The 14,830-nt window shown below is 36.1% G+C and overlaps 1 protein-coding gene across 7 annotated transcripts; it reads right to left on the bottom strand.

Annotated features, from left to right (window-relative positions):
* Positions 1-88: 88 nt before the first annotated feature.
* LOC113112942 (WASH complex subunit 2-like) lies at positions 89-14,765 on the bottom strand. Of its 7 annotated transcripts, none has more exons than XM_026278884.1 (32): positions 14,596-14,765; positions 13,236-13,365; positions 12,980-13,144; positions 12,581-12,649; positions 12,272-12,445; positions 11,996-12,089; positions 11,856-11,917; positions 11,628-11,681; positions 11,328-11,426; positions 11,121-11,205; positions 10,945-11,004; positions 10,360-10,481; positions 10,191-10,254; positions 7,954-8,004; positions 7,668-7,850; positions 7,415-7,587; positions 7,234-7,341; positions 7,055-7,153; positions 6,666-6,764; positions 6,467-6,568; positions 6,108-6,274; positions 5,893-6,010; positions 5,156-5,374; positions 4,565-4,777; positions 4,356-4,472; positions 4,150-4,248; positions 3,990-4,058; positions 3,650-3,706; positions 2,713-2,931; positions 1,246-1,824; positions 964-1,132; positions 89-716 (listed from the first exon to the last, which is right to left on the bottom strand). In XM_026278884.1, exons 2-32 carry the CDS (start codon positions 13,362-13,364, stop codon positions 568-570), a joined length of 4,167 nt encoding a protein of 1,388 aa, XP_026134669.1. In that variant the 5' UTR covers position 13,365; positions 14,596-14,765; the 3' UTR covers positions 89-567. The 7 variants fall into 7 exon arrangements, with proteins under 7 accessions (XP_026134669.1, XP_026134672.1, XP_026134671.1 ...); XM_026278887.1 differs by having other exon boundaries at positions 7,668-7,817; XM_026278886.1 differs by having other exon boundaries at positions 11,628-11,678.
* Between the last annotated feature and the right edge of the window lie 65 nt (positions 14,766-14,830).

The following is a 14,830-nucleotide window of genomic DNA, read 5'->3' as shown; positions in this document are numbered from 1 at the left end:
ACACTAAAAGCTTTAAGGATTAGTTTAGCAATGGTTTGGTCCTCTGCAAACGTGTTTCACGTGAATTCACGCACTCGTACTCATTCAGTACGTTTCATAAAATATATTTTCTTTTTTCCAAAAATCATTTCACATGCAACACGAGAAAACTTCAGCTCGAGTTATAAAAACATCACCAACAAAAGCACTTACGTGTGCGTACATGTTAAGAGATAATGGCACAGCACTAGAAAATGAAACCTTACAGTTGACAATGTCAGAGGAATGTCTAAACTCCTCTTTTACACATTACCAGTCAATCCCATGTTTAAAGTGCTAATAAAAGACACATAAAACATTGCAAATGCCAATACCATTTGATGACCGCTACATCATTTACCAATCAGATGACTTCACAGATAGCATTAGATGTACATAGATTTACGATCTTGTTTTCCTTTTTTTTCTTTCTTTTTTTTTTAAGTGACCTATTAGAGTTTAAATTAGTAAGAAACAGTAATACATCTACCTACATTTAGGCCATGAATATCGCTACAGAGTTAAACAAACAGCTGTTAATTAGAAGGCTCAGTTTCCCCCAAATGCGTTCAGGGGATCATCGAAAATACTGTTCCCCGTTTCCAAGGTTGAGATGGGATCCTGAGCAGGCTGGGTCTTCTTCGACTTAGAGGACGGCTTCACCGCTGGTTTCGTAGTCCCAGTCGAAAAGATATCATCTGTGAGATGAAAAAATGGAAATTATATGCAAATTATATGCATAAGAAATTATATGCATACAAGGTTATGCTTAGTAAAACATGGCATAGTATGCTCCATGCAGCATATTGCTATTTGGGGGAAAATGCTTGTACACAACGTATACCTGTTTTTACAAATCTGAACACTTTTGTGCATGAGCAAAACCTGTATCTGTGCATACACGCACTCAGTCAGAATGAAGAGTGTTTTGCAAAGATAACTAACCCATGTCATCATCGAATATAGATTTTGCCTCCAATTTCTTCTTAGCTTTCTTCTGTGGCTTGGTGCTTTTCGAATCAGCAAAAATATCAACATCATCATCAAACAAGCTTGCATCCAAAGACACTTCCTTGGGCTTCTTCTGGGCCTTGGGAGGTTCTTTCACGTCATCCTGTAAACATTAATTGTATGGTCGATAGGGAAATAAAAGAAACAGTCATACCACTCCATACTACCAAATTCATTTGTTAAACTAAACTGAATTAAAGAATGTGAGATATCTACCTTGAAAACATCTGGTTTTGCAGAGCTGGCCTGTGCGTTGGAGTTTTTACGATCTGCACTTTTACTACTTCCTGCTCCAAAAATATCATCATCATCATCATCTAGGAAGGAAATTTCTTTAGCTTTCTGGAGAGGCTTCTGTTTCACTTTGGCAAAGAGATCATCCTCATGGCTGTCAAAAATAGACGAGGCCTGGTCTTTCTTTGAGGCTATGATGGCCTCGGTTTTGGAGGCTTTCTTACGGCCTTCCTCAGGGGTCTTTGCTTTGTGTTTTGAGGAGGGAACAGGCTTTGTGGCAAAGAGATCATCTGAATCAAACAGATCATCTCCAGAATTCAGAAATCTCTTTGGCCTGACGGCTTCATCGGGGGTCTTGGCAGGAGGAGGGGTGCTGACAGGTATAGTGAGCGCTGAGGGTCGCACTGAAACAGGGTTAAAGGTCGAGACAGAAGCAGCCATAACTGCTTCATCAGCTTGGATAGAGGTGCTTTCCCCAACAGCTTCCTCAGAGTCCTGTGCTGCAAGATGTCTTGCTGCCCTTGTCTGTGGCCGCCGTCGCACTGCGCCTTTAGCCCGACCCTGCCATAGAAAAAAGACATTCGGACATTCTACTAGTGTTCATTTTGTTAAAGAATTTATAAAGAATAATATTCACAGACAACTTTTTTTCCATCTCTCAGATGAGACGACACCACACCAACATCATTAAACACTAGCTGTGACTATATCAACAGAAGACGAGACTAAAATGCATTGTAAAAATGTATTAAAATTAAAAAAAGATCTCTATATACAAAATCTGTCTATATTTTCTTCAACAAATATGAGCGGAGAAAAATGGGGATAAATAGAAATGTAGACTGCCAAACATTCCCAAACTGTAACAAATCATGGGCTTTGACTATATTGTTTGTGATTGTGATTTCTGAATAAATGCACTTACACAACCTCTCTGACACAAAGTCTTTTTTGTTCCTTTTAATATATAAACATGATTATGATTTGGAATTATATTAATAATAAAAATGTCACTTTTTAAGCTTTTGAGAGAAGGTTTTACCTTTTTTCATAATGTAGAGCAGGGTTTGGCAATCTATTTGTGTGTAAATGCTTCAGAAATATTTAAGATTCTGTACTTTTTGTAGGATATGTTTATGTGATTAATAAATCAGAAAACTTACGCTAAAATAAGCCATGTGTTGGAGTTGATATTGTCCTGATTTGTGCTCATAGGTCAAAGTGCAATAATGTTGATCAGACAACAATCAGGATCAGTAGTAAAAAAATTATTGATTATAAGTTTAAACATGTATCGCGACTAAAATGTGAATAAAGTTTTTATTTACTAAACCTACACTAAATTCCCAATTAATTAAAGTGTTGGTTAAATTAGTACCACACCACACCAACAGCAGCATTTTTCATCTTGTGACATCTATGAAACAAACATACTGCAGTCTGACCTACCTTGTTAGCATTCTGTAGCGTGCTGACCTGAGCGGGCGAGTCAAAGCTCACCCCTCCCTCACTGGAGGGCCGATGACCAGGGGTCGTATCTCGAGCTGGCAGCGGCTTGGCAGCTGCAGGGAAGGAGGCAGGTGCCAGGCCAGGGATCACGCTGACGGCTCCTGGAATCCGTGGCACCGCGCCTGGCAGAAGGCTGGCAGGGTTGACAGCTAAGCTAGCCTGAACGGAACAAAACAGGTCTTTAAATCTGTGACAAAACTTAAAATCAATGCACACTGTGCCCTCTGCTCACATGCCAAGATCAGAGAGGAAGTTGTACTATTTTAGAAGTACACCAGATTTGCATTTCCTTATAACATGCCTGTGCATGCAAGGCAGCAACAGAATAGTAAACAGAGTAAAATCTAGGTTTTAGGTCTGTGTCAGTAAGTCAAGATGGCTTAGTAGCTTAAATTGAAGCAAGAAAGAAATCACAATTCAGTATGCAAATATTAAGTCAGTCGATGTCATAATGGTTGGTTATGTGGTAAATATCAATACACTGCTGCCTTGCAAACACTGTAAACAACACATTGCTAGATTCAGAGCAGTGCATCAAGTGGTTTTCCTTTTGGTGCAATAATGGTTTATAGCATTGGCATAGAGAAATCAGTGTTATGGCAACGCTACAGATGTTCTGGTATACCAGAAACAGTGAAAATGTTAACAGAAAAGAATATACATATATGTATATCTATATATAGTTTGCAGACACAGATTGTTGACAGGCATTGAGGAGTCATAAAGCAAGATTGTAGCTTTTCTTTGACTTCTGAGAAAAATCATGCCAGGAGGACAAAGCAAACACATATAGAAATAGAGATAACACTGTTTTCACAATGAGAGAAATGGAGGATAAAAAGTGTAGAGATTTTTTATTTATTTTTTTAAACGTTACTTGAAGATCTCCAATCCTTGAGGAGGTTTTTTTAGATTTCGGAAGACTTGTAGGCTCCTGTGCGATTAAATAACACAGATTACACAGAAGTCAACCAATAAAAACCACGTTAACAGGTTCTGGAAATTTCTCAATGTTTTAAACGTGGTAAATTAATCAAATTAAAAATAATAATAAAAGAAAAAGGAAAAGTTTTCAGTTACTCCATAACACAATTATAATTCATAGTTACATCTTTAATCAAATGTTAAAATACCCTGTTGTTTTATATAAAAATACCCTGTTGTTGAATAAAGATTAATTAAATTAGCAAAGTAGATTTATTTCATTCTGAGTATACCTTGCTTGGAGTCGGTGTTGATTTGTCCGTTTCATTTGTTTTAGGCTTGCTGGGCTTCTCAGGTACTTTCTGTATGTGGATAATAAAGTACAAGTATTTATAGAGCATTGGCTTTCACATTTAACAACAAAAAACGTACGAGTTGGGAAACAAACGGTACCGGAGGAGCTTTAGGCTTTGCTGAACTGAAGAGGTCATCGTCATCATCATCCCTGAACAGTGAGGGGACAACAGGTTTTACAGAGCTCTGAGACGCCACCTGTAAAATAAAATATTATACTTCATCAGTAAGTAACCTCTGTGTCACCATGAAGAGGAAAAGTCTAAACGCTGTGTAGACAGAATTACATCATAGCATAGACTTACAGCCGGTTTAGGAGATGTGGCAAAAAGGTCTACATCGGGATCGTTGTCTCTCTGTTGCGTGTGACTGAAAAGCAGTTCCTCGTCTTGGAACACACCTGTGCTCTTCATTCCATGATCCTGAGATCAGAAGAAAAAAAAAGAAAAAAAATCTCCTTCCTAAAGTCTTTCAAATTCATACCTTACAGCACTAAATACCTCAAACAACTAACCTTTAGTGCATTCTTTTCTATTGATTTGGATGTTTTAGGTGCAGGAATTATTAAATCACTGTTCATATCGCCATCGTCATCATCGTCATCTTCATCATCAAAAAGACTCAGTGCTGTTTTCTTGGCCTTGGTCCCCTTACTCTCCATGGGTGGAGGTCCCTCCTTTAGCAGCTCGTCACTATCAGCAATCTCTTCTTGATTATTAGTCTGTTTCTGTGGAATAGAACACAGTTCTCTAACCTTTTTTTGTGAGCATATATTAAAGGTGTAAACCATAAGGGTCAATATTCCTTGCCATTTTATTTTATGCTATGTGTTCATATTATATGCAGTCAAAAGTTTGGAATAATGATGTTTTTGAACACCACGTTCTAGGCTTGTGACACTGAAGACTGCCGAAAAATCAGCTTTGTAATCACAGAATGGAATTAAATTTGTAAATATATACAAATTATTTTAAATTGTAATATTTCACAATATTGCAAGTTTTACTGTATTTTTATCAAATAGATGCAGCCATGGTGAACATTAAAAAAAGCTTCTTAAAAAAAAAACCTCATTTGTTTATTATTTTGTAAACATTCTACTCACTTTACTTGTGTCTTGCTTGTCTGCTAATACATCGATTCCACCAAAAAGGCTGACTGCTCCTACTGGCTTCTTCTTAATCTCGGTGCTGTCCTCAGAGGATGGAGTGGATTCCACAGGCTTCTTCTCCACAGGCTTCTTCTCCTCCGCTATCTTGTTTTTTGCTACATTAGGCACATTCTCCTCCTCCGTAGATTCAATCTGAGAGGGAGCACCGGAACGCTGAAACACAAAGTTATTATTAGCTACTAATATAAACACAGTAAATAAAACTTGGCTGACAATAATGATGTAGATACTAAGCAAAAAAGTATGTGTCTAATAATTCATAATGAATTTCGGTTCAGTAAGCTTTTTTTTTTTTGTATGAATGAATACTTTTATTTAGCAGGAATATATTAAATTGATCATGTTGACATGTATGAAGTTATATGATTTCATAAAAATGATTATTTTCATCAAAGAATCGAAGGAACAAAAAATAAAAATCACGGGTTCTACCAAAATAAAAGTTATGATGCTGAAATTAAGCTTTGCATCACAGGAATAAATTCTATTGTAAAATATATTAAAACATATACATATACATACATATATAAAATTTTCAATTGTAATACTATTTAACATATAACTGTGGAATGCAGCCTTTGTTGAGCATGTAAGACTTCTTTTAAAATCATAAACATATCTTACAGACAGCAAATTTTGAAAGGTAGCCCAAAAAGTCTATGTACACTTACCTTCGCTTCAGAAGGAGTTTTATTTGCAGGTGTTTTGAAGCCAAAAAGAGGTTCTTTGTCCTCATCATCATCATCTTCATCCTCAAACAGCAAAGATACTCTCTGAGATGACTTCTTGCTGCAAGAACAGACAAAAAAAACAAACACTTTACAGCATAATTATTTATTGTTTCTCTCACTACTTTAGTACATGAACTGATCACAGATCCACACACCTTGACTCATATTTGGCTGAAAACAAATCATCATCATCATCAAACAGGCCATCTTTCTGTGGTGTTTTGACACTGGGTAGCCTGGAGGGGGCGCTAACACTCGACTTCATTCCACTGGGCTTCACTTCCGGGTTCTCTCTACTGGGTTTAGAGCTCATCCACTGATCCTGATATACAGACGAGCAAATGTTGTGCCATGACATGTGAGATCATCGACTGAACCAATAAAAATGTCATCAAAATAAAATGACAATTTTGTAAAAAGGTTTTGTATGGTACCCTTATTTTGTACAGTATTTGTCCAGTTGTACTAGTGACTGTATTGTAATTGTTTAACTCTGCATTAAACACACAAATACCTCATCATCGCTGAAGAGTGAACTGGATACAGGTTTCTTGGGTTGTAGAGATGTTTTTTTGACCTGAACTGACTTGGGCTTTGGTGTTGATGAAAAAAGATCCTTAGAAAAAAACGAAAACAGACATGTTAAAAACCACTGAATAGCATGAAATATATCCACATTACTATCTCTTTAAGTTAAGCAGGCTTAACGTCACCTCTTCTTCTTCTTCATCATCAAATATTGAGAGCGGAGCTTTACTGGGTTTGTTCGGAGTTGTAGGCTTTGATTTACTTGTAGTTTCACTTGCAAATAGCTTTTAAACAAGAACCGGAAAAGCAAATACATCAATGACAGGTATCAGGAGTCTGTTATCAATTTGATCAATTTTCAGTAATTACATATACAATGATTTACTAATATACTATACGAAGTTAAACAAAATTACTCAAATATAACACTATGTAATCACTGGAATATTCACAGTGTTGCTTCATTTTATATCACCTGTGAAATTATTGCAAAAATACCTGAATATTAAATACATGGCCTAGTACTACACTGAGAATAGGCTCTCTGTGTCAGAACTATAGTAAAGTGTCGTACTTGTGAGTCTTCATCGTCTGAGAACAGACTCTTGCTGTGTGTTTTCTGTGATGCTCCCAGAGCAGGTGAAGGTTTGACTGCTTCAGACGGAGGTCCACTCTGCACAAACAATGCAGAAATAATAAATATCCCTTAACACAGCAGGTATTCATACAACAGAGACACTGAAAGTTTTCTACCTCTTCAGACTGGGCAGATTCTTCACTGGTGGAAGGCCGGCGTTTCTTCAGACCCTCCAGTATATTTTTAGTGCCAGGCCCAAACACTGAAATGGCACCAACAGGAAGCTGCAAGCAAACCCATTCAGTACATAACCAATAACAACGATCATAATGAAATACTGATGATTAAAAAGCAGACCTTTTTCTCTGGAGGACGTGTCTCCTCTTCTCCCTCAGCTCTTTTGTCTTGTTGGGAAAGAGCTGCACTGGCTTTCTCGCTGAACATAGCTCCGCCTCCATCGCCGTCATCATCATCCTCATCAGCTTCTCCAAACAGGTCTACTGGCTTCTTTGGCATTTGCTTCTCTTGTCCTGATCGCAAAGACACACATTTAAGTATTCCCATAAAGAAAGTCATCTGTCATACTGCAGGGCAAATGTGCGAGATTTACCAGGGGTGGATTTGTGAAGTGGCTTCCCACTGAAGAAATCATCATCGTCGTCTTCATCATCAAACAGCCCTCCCCCCACCGAGGCACGTTTTGGAGCTGCCTGCACTTTGGGCTTCACCGGACTCTTGCTGGTTTTACTCTCTAGTGAGTCTGAATCATTTGGGAAGCCAAAAAGTTTGTTTTCTGTGGGTAAGGGGCATGAATTTATCTTACTTGTTAGTTATTACAGGAAACTTTTATGCAAAACAGCGTGCGAGTAGGCAAATTTATTGCAGTTCATGCATACCAGGAAAGATGGAGACAGCGCCAGCGGGTATTTTCTTAATTTTAAAAGGCTCTACAAAAGCATATGCAAAAGATAAGGTGATGGAGTTATACATGTCAACAAATGGTGGGTTTCAGAATGTACAAAGATAAAAGAGAGTAAGAAAATGATTATGTGTGCAGCCATCAAGTCATTATAATAAAAAAGAGATCCTGACACCCTTGTTAAATGTCTACTTATAAAACACATAAATACACTGATTCAGGGGTTAAAGCAAAATAAGATCCTGAGCCTGAACTACTCCTGGGGGCGGGGCAGCACATGCAATGCATGCAATGAGCGATGCGCTTTTAACAAATGAAAAGATACTATGACAAAGTTATTGCTTTAAACTGATTTTTTTAAATGAATATATGTTTGACCTGAAGAATGAAAGCTGTATCACACACTTGGAAAGTTAAGAGCTATAGCACCGCTTATCAACATGAGGGGTGTGACTATACACAAAATACAGATACTTGGTTCACTAAAATAAGACAATGTTTTAATACTATTTTTAAGAAATAGTATTTAAGAAATTTGTCTTTTAATTACCCAAATTTAAACCATGCAGTTGTATTTAGTAATATTTTAACTAATCTAGGGCTGTAACTAATGATTATTTTGATAATCAATTAATCTACTGATGATTTTGACAACGGAGTAATCTGATATTTTTTAGTAATACAAACAGACCTAAGTGGAGCTTAAGACCTAAAACCAGGCTTTAGTATGACTATTTATATATAAACTAACGATGAGGCAATAATAGTTGGCTCAAATAAAATATAAAAACCAAGAAATTACATGATTGTATTGAACAATACTGTTAAAATACATAATATGAACATTACCAACTTAAGTACATTATGTATTAAAACAAACACCTTAAGATGTCGCCAACACTAGTGATGCTTCACTTTACAGCGTAATTAAACCATGTTTAAATACATTAAATTTTAATATTTGGCCACGTGCAGAAACTTTTATTTTGAAATCGCGATATACATTAGTGTATTGTATATGACGCGCTATACATACATGTACATGACTAAATATGTCATATGTCACAGTACATGACATATTTAGACATAAGTTGATATATTCTCCTGTGTTAGCAAAGGTTTATAAATGATTTACATTACAAATCTAGTGAGATAATGCACACTGTTTTTCCAGATGAACGTTAATTCAAATTCACAGGAATAGTTTAGTCCCTTTCACACATACAGTCTTCACTGGTAAATGACCAGTACGTTACCATTAAAAGATCGTGTGTGAACAGGACCTTTTCAAAAATCCCAGTAAATTTGTTGTGGCAATCATATTGTTCTTATGGAAATGACATGATTACTTTGAGCTGTTTACAAAGCTCAGCAGATCTGTAATGAACTTTTTGTTGCACTTCTCCATTCATCAGGGCTGTGACTCAGCAACTGATACTATATTCTGCGCGTCTCGTGTTTAAAGACCAAAACATTATGATTGGCTGGTAATGTTAGTTTGGTTGAGAGTGAAAGCTGCTCCTCTCTTACCATTGGTAGGGCGAACTCATGGACTCGAAAGTGATATCAATCAACAAGATTTTTTTTTTTCCCTAATGTAGGATTATTTTTTCCCATAGCCAAATGCTGCAAGCCAGAAATCTGGCACGGTGCCGGATAACTTTAAGCCCTGCTGATTTATTTTTTTAAGTCAGAAAGTTATTTTAAATAGCCATTTACAAATTACATAAGTCAAATTAAAATGATAATTTTTTTCCCAGTCAACCAGGTATTATAAATGGCTTTTTACAAAATACATAAATAAGTAGAAATTAAATAATTATAAAAGTTTCCCCCAGTCAACCAGGTATCATAAATAGCTATTTACAAAATACATAAATACACATGAATACTGAGAGACTGTGGAGTGAAAGCAGGAAATTGTTTTTTTGGAACAATGGATCATATTTGACTATAGTATTGCACAAATGAACAATCAGTATAAAAGCTGTGATGTAACAGAAGTAGCAACAGATCTTTTCTTCTATACTGTGATGTACATCAAAGTGAAATGGTGGATTATAAAAAATAAAAAAAAATAAAAAAAAGATTGTAGGATGGGACTTGGTTCTATGCATCTGAATGTGAGCTTGCGTCCCAAGTTTGAAATATCAAGTAGGACTGGCCTACATCTGACTTGAAATGTGCAACAGAATAAGAGCTGAGAGGAGTTACCTGTTGACTGGGTTACAGTCTTTTCCATCGGCTCGGTTTTGGGTGCATCAGAAAACAGATCTCCCTGAGAAACAAATATAATGAAAGGACTTTTCAAAGATTACTACCATGTCTTTTTCTAGTTGTACTTGTATGCTTTTGTATGATTACTACATTATTATTTACCAACCTCATCATCATCATCAAACAGGCCTTTTCCTCCACTAAAAAGTCCACCCTTTCCACCGAATGGAGAATAATCCTCATCTTCCATTTTTGGTGGTTTGAACATCTCATCCTGATCATCCTCCACTATAATTACACAAACATAAAAAAATATAGAATTATTCTACTAGCTACAGTATATCCAACAATTACCTAAAAATCTAAATAACAGTGTAGTTGTTTACAATAAAATACATATGTAGTCATCTGCTGATTCTTAGATGTAAATTTACTACCATACAAAAAGTTTAGGGGTCAGTATGATATTTATAATTGTTTTTTTATTTAACATTGCTAATAAGAAAGACTGCATTCAATTTGTGCATTAAAGCTTTGCTATGACAAGCGACAATAAAATATATTAAAATAAATAGTCAAATGTTTTCACTGTGTTTTTGACCAAATAAATGAAGCCCTGGTAAGCATAAGAGACTTCTTTCAAAAAGCCACAGAAAAATAAAGAAATACCGACCCCATACTTTCGAACAATAGTGTGCTTTTTGATCTGATAAGCACGTGCTATGTGAAGTGAACACACAGGCGCTCGTACCCTGAGGTTTTGGCTTTGTTTTACTCTTCTTCTGAGTGATGGATGGGCCTGAAGACAATGCTTTAAAACAAACAAGTGCATGCACACAGATGAACGTGAGAATGAAAACTGAATGGAAGGATGAAAACCTGTTAAACAATCAAACAATTAAATCCATATGTTGTTCGTGACCATACATGCGCGATCTGCTTCTGGCTTATTCGGAGTCTCTCCCTTGATTCTGGCTGCTAGTTCATCAGCAAAGGATGGCAGACCAGTGTCCTGAAAGACATGGGATGCAGGAAATTCAATGCCTTTTGTTTACACATTTTACCATGATAATGTCTCATAATACTAATTCTCTAAGTATGTCAGAGTTGTTAAGAAAATGCAAAACTATTAACCTTTCTGAGCTCGTCTTCATCCTTATCAGACCCTCCAAATATGTCCGAATCTTCATCTTCATTCTCTTCCTCGTTGTCATCATAAGCAACAGACGGCTTCTATGGGATGAACAAATGAACCTAAATAAGGCTTTCAAAATATTGCAGTCATCAAATGTCTAATTAACTACATTTCAAATGTAAGAAATTAGCCTATTAAGAATTAAGTGCATTTATATATTATTAAACTATGACTGCAGTGTGAATTTGTCACCCATTTATAAAACATCAAGACAACAGAATAGAGTTTTTAAATCTTACTTTCTTAAAGTTGTCATGGACTTCCTCATCCTGGTCAGAGTATTCATCCGACTGCTTTCGGAATTTAATCCAAATGTAGAATGATACATAAATATATGTCATTTAGAATTTCTTTTCAACAAAACAAATTATGCATTCAATTAATAAAATCGGAATATTTTTTAACATTCTTAAAATGTTATTGACACAATTCATAAAAACGTGAAAGTGCATATCATCATCTCTTGCCTCATCGCCTTCTTCAACATCACTCTCAATGACGCTGTCTCTGTCGCTCCCAATAGACATTTCTATAAAACACAGACGAGTTAAAAGCAACCTAAAACAGGAGGAAGAAAATCATAAAGATTATGAATCGGAAATCTCACCATCACTGGACAGATCGCCCAGGCCAACATCATCCTCATCCATAAATGCTTGGGAACCAATCAAGTACGGCAAAGGCCTGTCCACATACAGGTCCTACCAATAAAAATACAATTAGGCAGAAAAAGTTGTCAGGATATTTCCATAGGCATGGCTCAAGTCCCTCTTTCAGTGTAAGTTTTTGGGATTTCTTTGCTAATTTTAACACCACTAATCCAAAATAAAACACTAATTACATGTATATAATAACCAAATAAGTGCTAAAGGGAAACATTTACCTTCGCTTCCAAAATAGGCTCGACTTTTTCCAGAGTCTCCTCATCCTCAGAGTCCGAGTTTCCGGCTTTAATGTCCAGCTGTTCGAAAGCAGATTCCAGGACCTTCAGACCATAGTTGACAGCTTCTTGGATTTTGGGAATAAGTTCTGCTTCCTTCTGTTCCCTTGACTTCTCCTTCACATGCATGAAATAATAGGATAATCATTTGCTTGAAACCATTATCAAGCATTAACATTTTCATCATAACGTACTATATGAAATCATGGAAATGACCGACGGCAGAAAGAACCAGAGAAACACTATCACTACCTGTTCAGGCTGTTTCTCCGTGGTTTCTGGCTTTGGTGCAGGGTCTTCCACCTCTTCGTCATAAACCCTCTAATAAAAAACAAAGAATAAAAATACATCTGATATCACAATAAACAATTTTTGTTTGTGTTTACACCTTTACTTTTTTCTTGAAATGTATCAAATCTCACAATCTTCTCAATATGACGTGAGAAAAATACTCAAAGAATTTAAAGGGAGGGAGGTACACTGAACAGGAAATATATCAATAATATAAATATCAAAAGCTGACGGACTCTCCCCCATATTATATCAAGACAAGTGTGATATGTCAGTGGTGTTTCAGTTTAAAACTGCTTTGCATCCACATACTGTATAAAGTGAATTGTCATTTAGCTAAAATCGTGAAAAAACTCATACGTTTTCAATGAACTGTGTGTTGGACAGCATGAGGAAGTCGTTAAACACTGTGTGTAGGCGACTGTCTGTGGCTTTAGTGTCCCGGATAAGACCATCCAACTGCTTCTCAATCTCATGGGTCTTGGACAACATCCTTTGAGAGAAGTCTTGCAGGAAAAGAAACAACTGCAGAGATACAAATAAACACCCATCTGTATAACGCAGTGGCGAGTGCACACGATATGAATATGAAATATGAATGCATTGCACCCCGTACCCCTGAATCTGCTGCCAGGGACCAGTTTGTGCTGGACTTCTGCATCTCTGCCAGTGTCCAGGGTCTCTCCCACACCTGCTCGGCCTCCCCATTATGATTACTGGGGCCATTCTCCATCAAATTAGACATGCTGGTTTAATAGAAAGATATCATAACTCAAGATTACATAGAGAAGATTATATCTCATTAAGATTGGTGTAGGACTGCTCCTGGTGAAAAAGAAATGCGCTTAATTGTCTTGAATGTGCAGTGTACTTCAAATCTTAAAAGCATATATTTAAAACCGTACTTGCACATGATGTAATTTTAATAAAGAAAAGGCCACTTAATTGTATTTAAAAACAGTACACATTCAAGACTGTTTACGTACTTAACACACTTAAGTACACATTTTAAAGTTACACTTTTGTAAAAATGTGAAAATAAAAATTTCATAATTACTTTTTGATAATCTTTTTATCATGTATAAAAGAAGTGCACTTATTTTGATGTGTTGACTATAAGACACAAGAGCACATGTAAAGTAAGTTACTGTAATTTTAACTGTAGTGTGTTATTTGGTTTGATTTAAGTTAATATATTTTAAAAGCATTAAATGTCAATTTCATCATTACAAATGTGTAGTTAGTTACATAACATAAATGTTTAAAATAAAATGTAAATTGTTTATTAATGTCAGTACATTTGGCAGTACACATTAACCACATTTCAAAGACAATAGAGGAAATTGCATATAAAGATGCACTTAAGTCATACTTAAGTGATTCAAAAATAACTCTGATTAATTTAATTGTGCATAAATTAAATATGAAATGTATTTTAATTTTGCAGTAAATAACATTCAATTAAGCATCTGAAAACATTACATCCAATTTAAACCGAATTATATTAAAGTAATAATTATATTATTTCCGTAATAATAACTTTGAAAAGCATGCTAATGTGTTCCTCTTTTTCAAAATCCCCTGATCAAAAATGAAACCTTATTTATTTAAAGCCAGACATTTTAATATTTGCATCTAACAGGTGCTACTGGTATACATAACACAACGTGTAAACAAAACTACTAAAGTTAATCATTTTGGAGAAATGAGAGAAAAACTTTTCAGTTAAACCGTTGTAACTATGTGCCCATGACACATCAGCATATGCAGAGGCGATAACCTCAACCTTCCTCAAATCCTAAACGATTAAAAATCTAAGTAACGTTACATACAGCTGAATGCACTTTTTAAACGTCATTAGAAGTTATTTTACCGTTTTATGCATTTGTGTGTGACTGCTTAACCATGCAGGACTAGCTGCTGTGCTAGCAACTCACAGTCTGAATCTCTGCTAATGTCATTTAGAGTAGATTTACCTTACATATGTCCTGGGATCAAACACCCTCTGTAATGTTTTCCTTCACATCAAAATATCACTAATCCAGCAGTGATGGTCTTCAAGGACAGCTTTCGGCTGTCATTCGTCCCATCATCAGCTCAGTGTTTTGAGAGGTCGGCCATGTTCCGTCTGTAGAGAATCAGCTGATTCTGGTCACCTGACTGACTGAGGCGCGCGGCGCGTCCCCTGATCTGAGAACAGCTGCTCGTGCG

Source organism: Carassius auratus, chromosome 13 (genome assembly GCF_003368295.1).
Source record: "Carassius auratus strain Wakin chromosome 13, ASM336829v1, whole genome shotgun sequence".
NCBI lineage: Eukaryota > Metazoa > Chordata > Actinopteri > Cypriniformes > Cyprinidae > Carassius > Carassius auratus.
The sequence above is the reverse complement of the archived record's forward strand: the minus strand, read 5'-3'. Positions and strand labels throughout refer to the sequence as shown.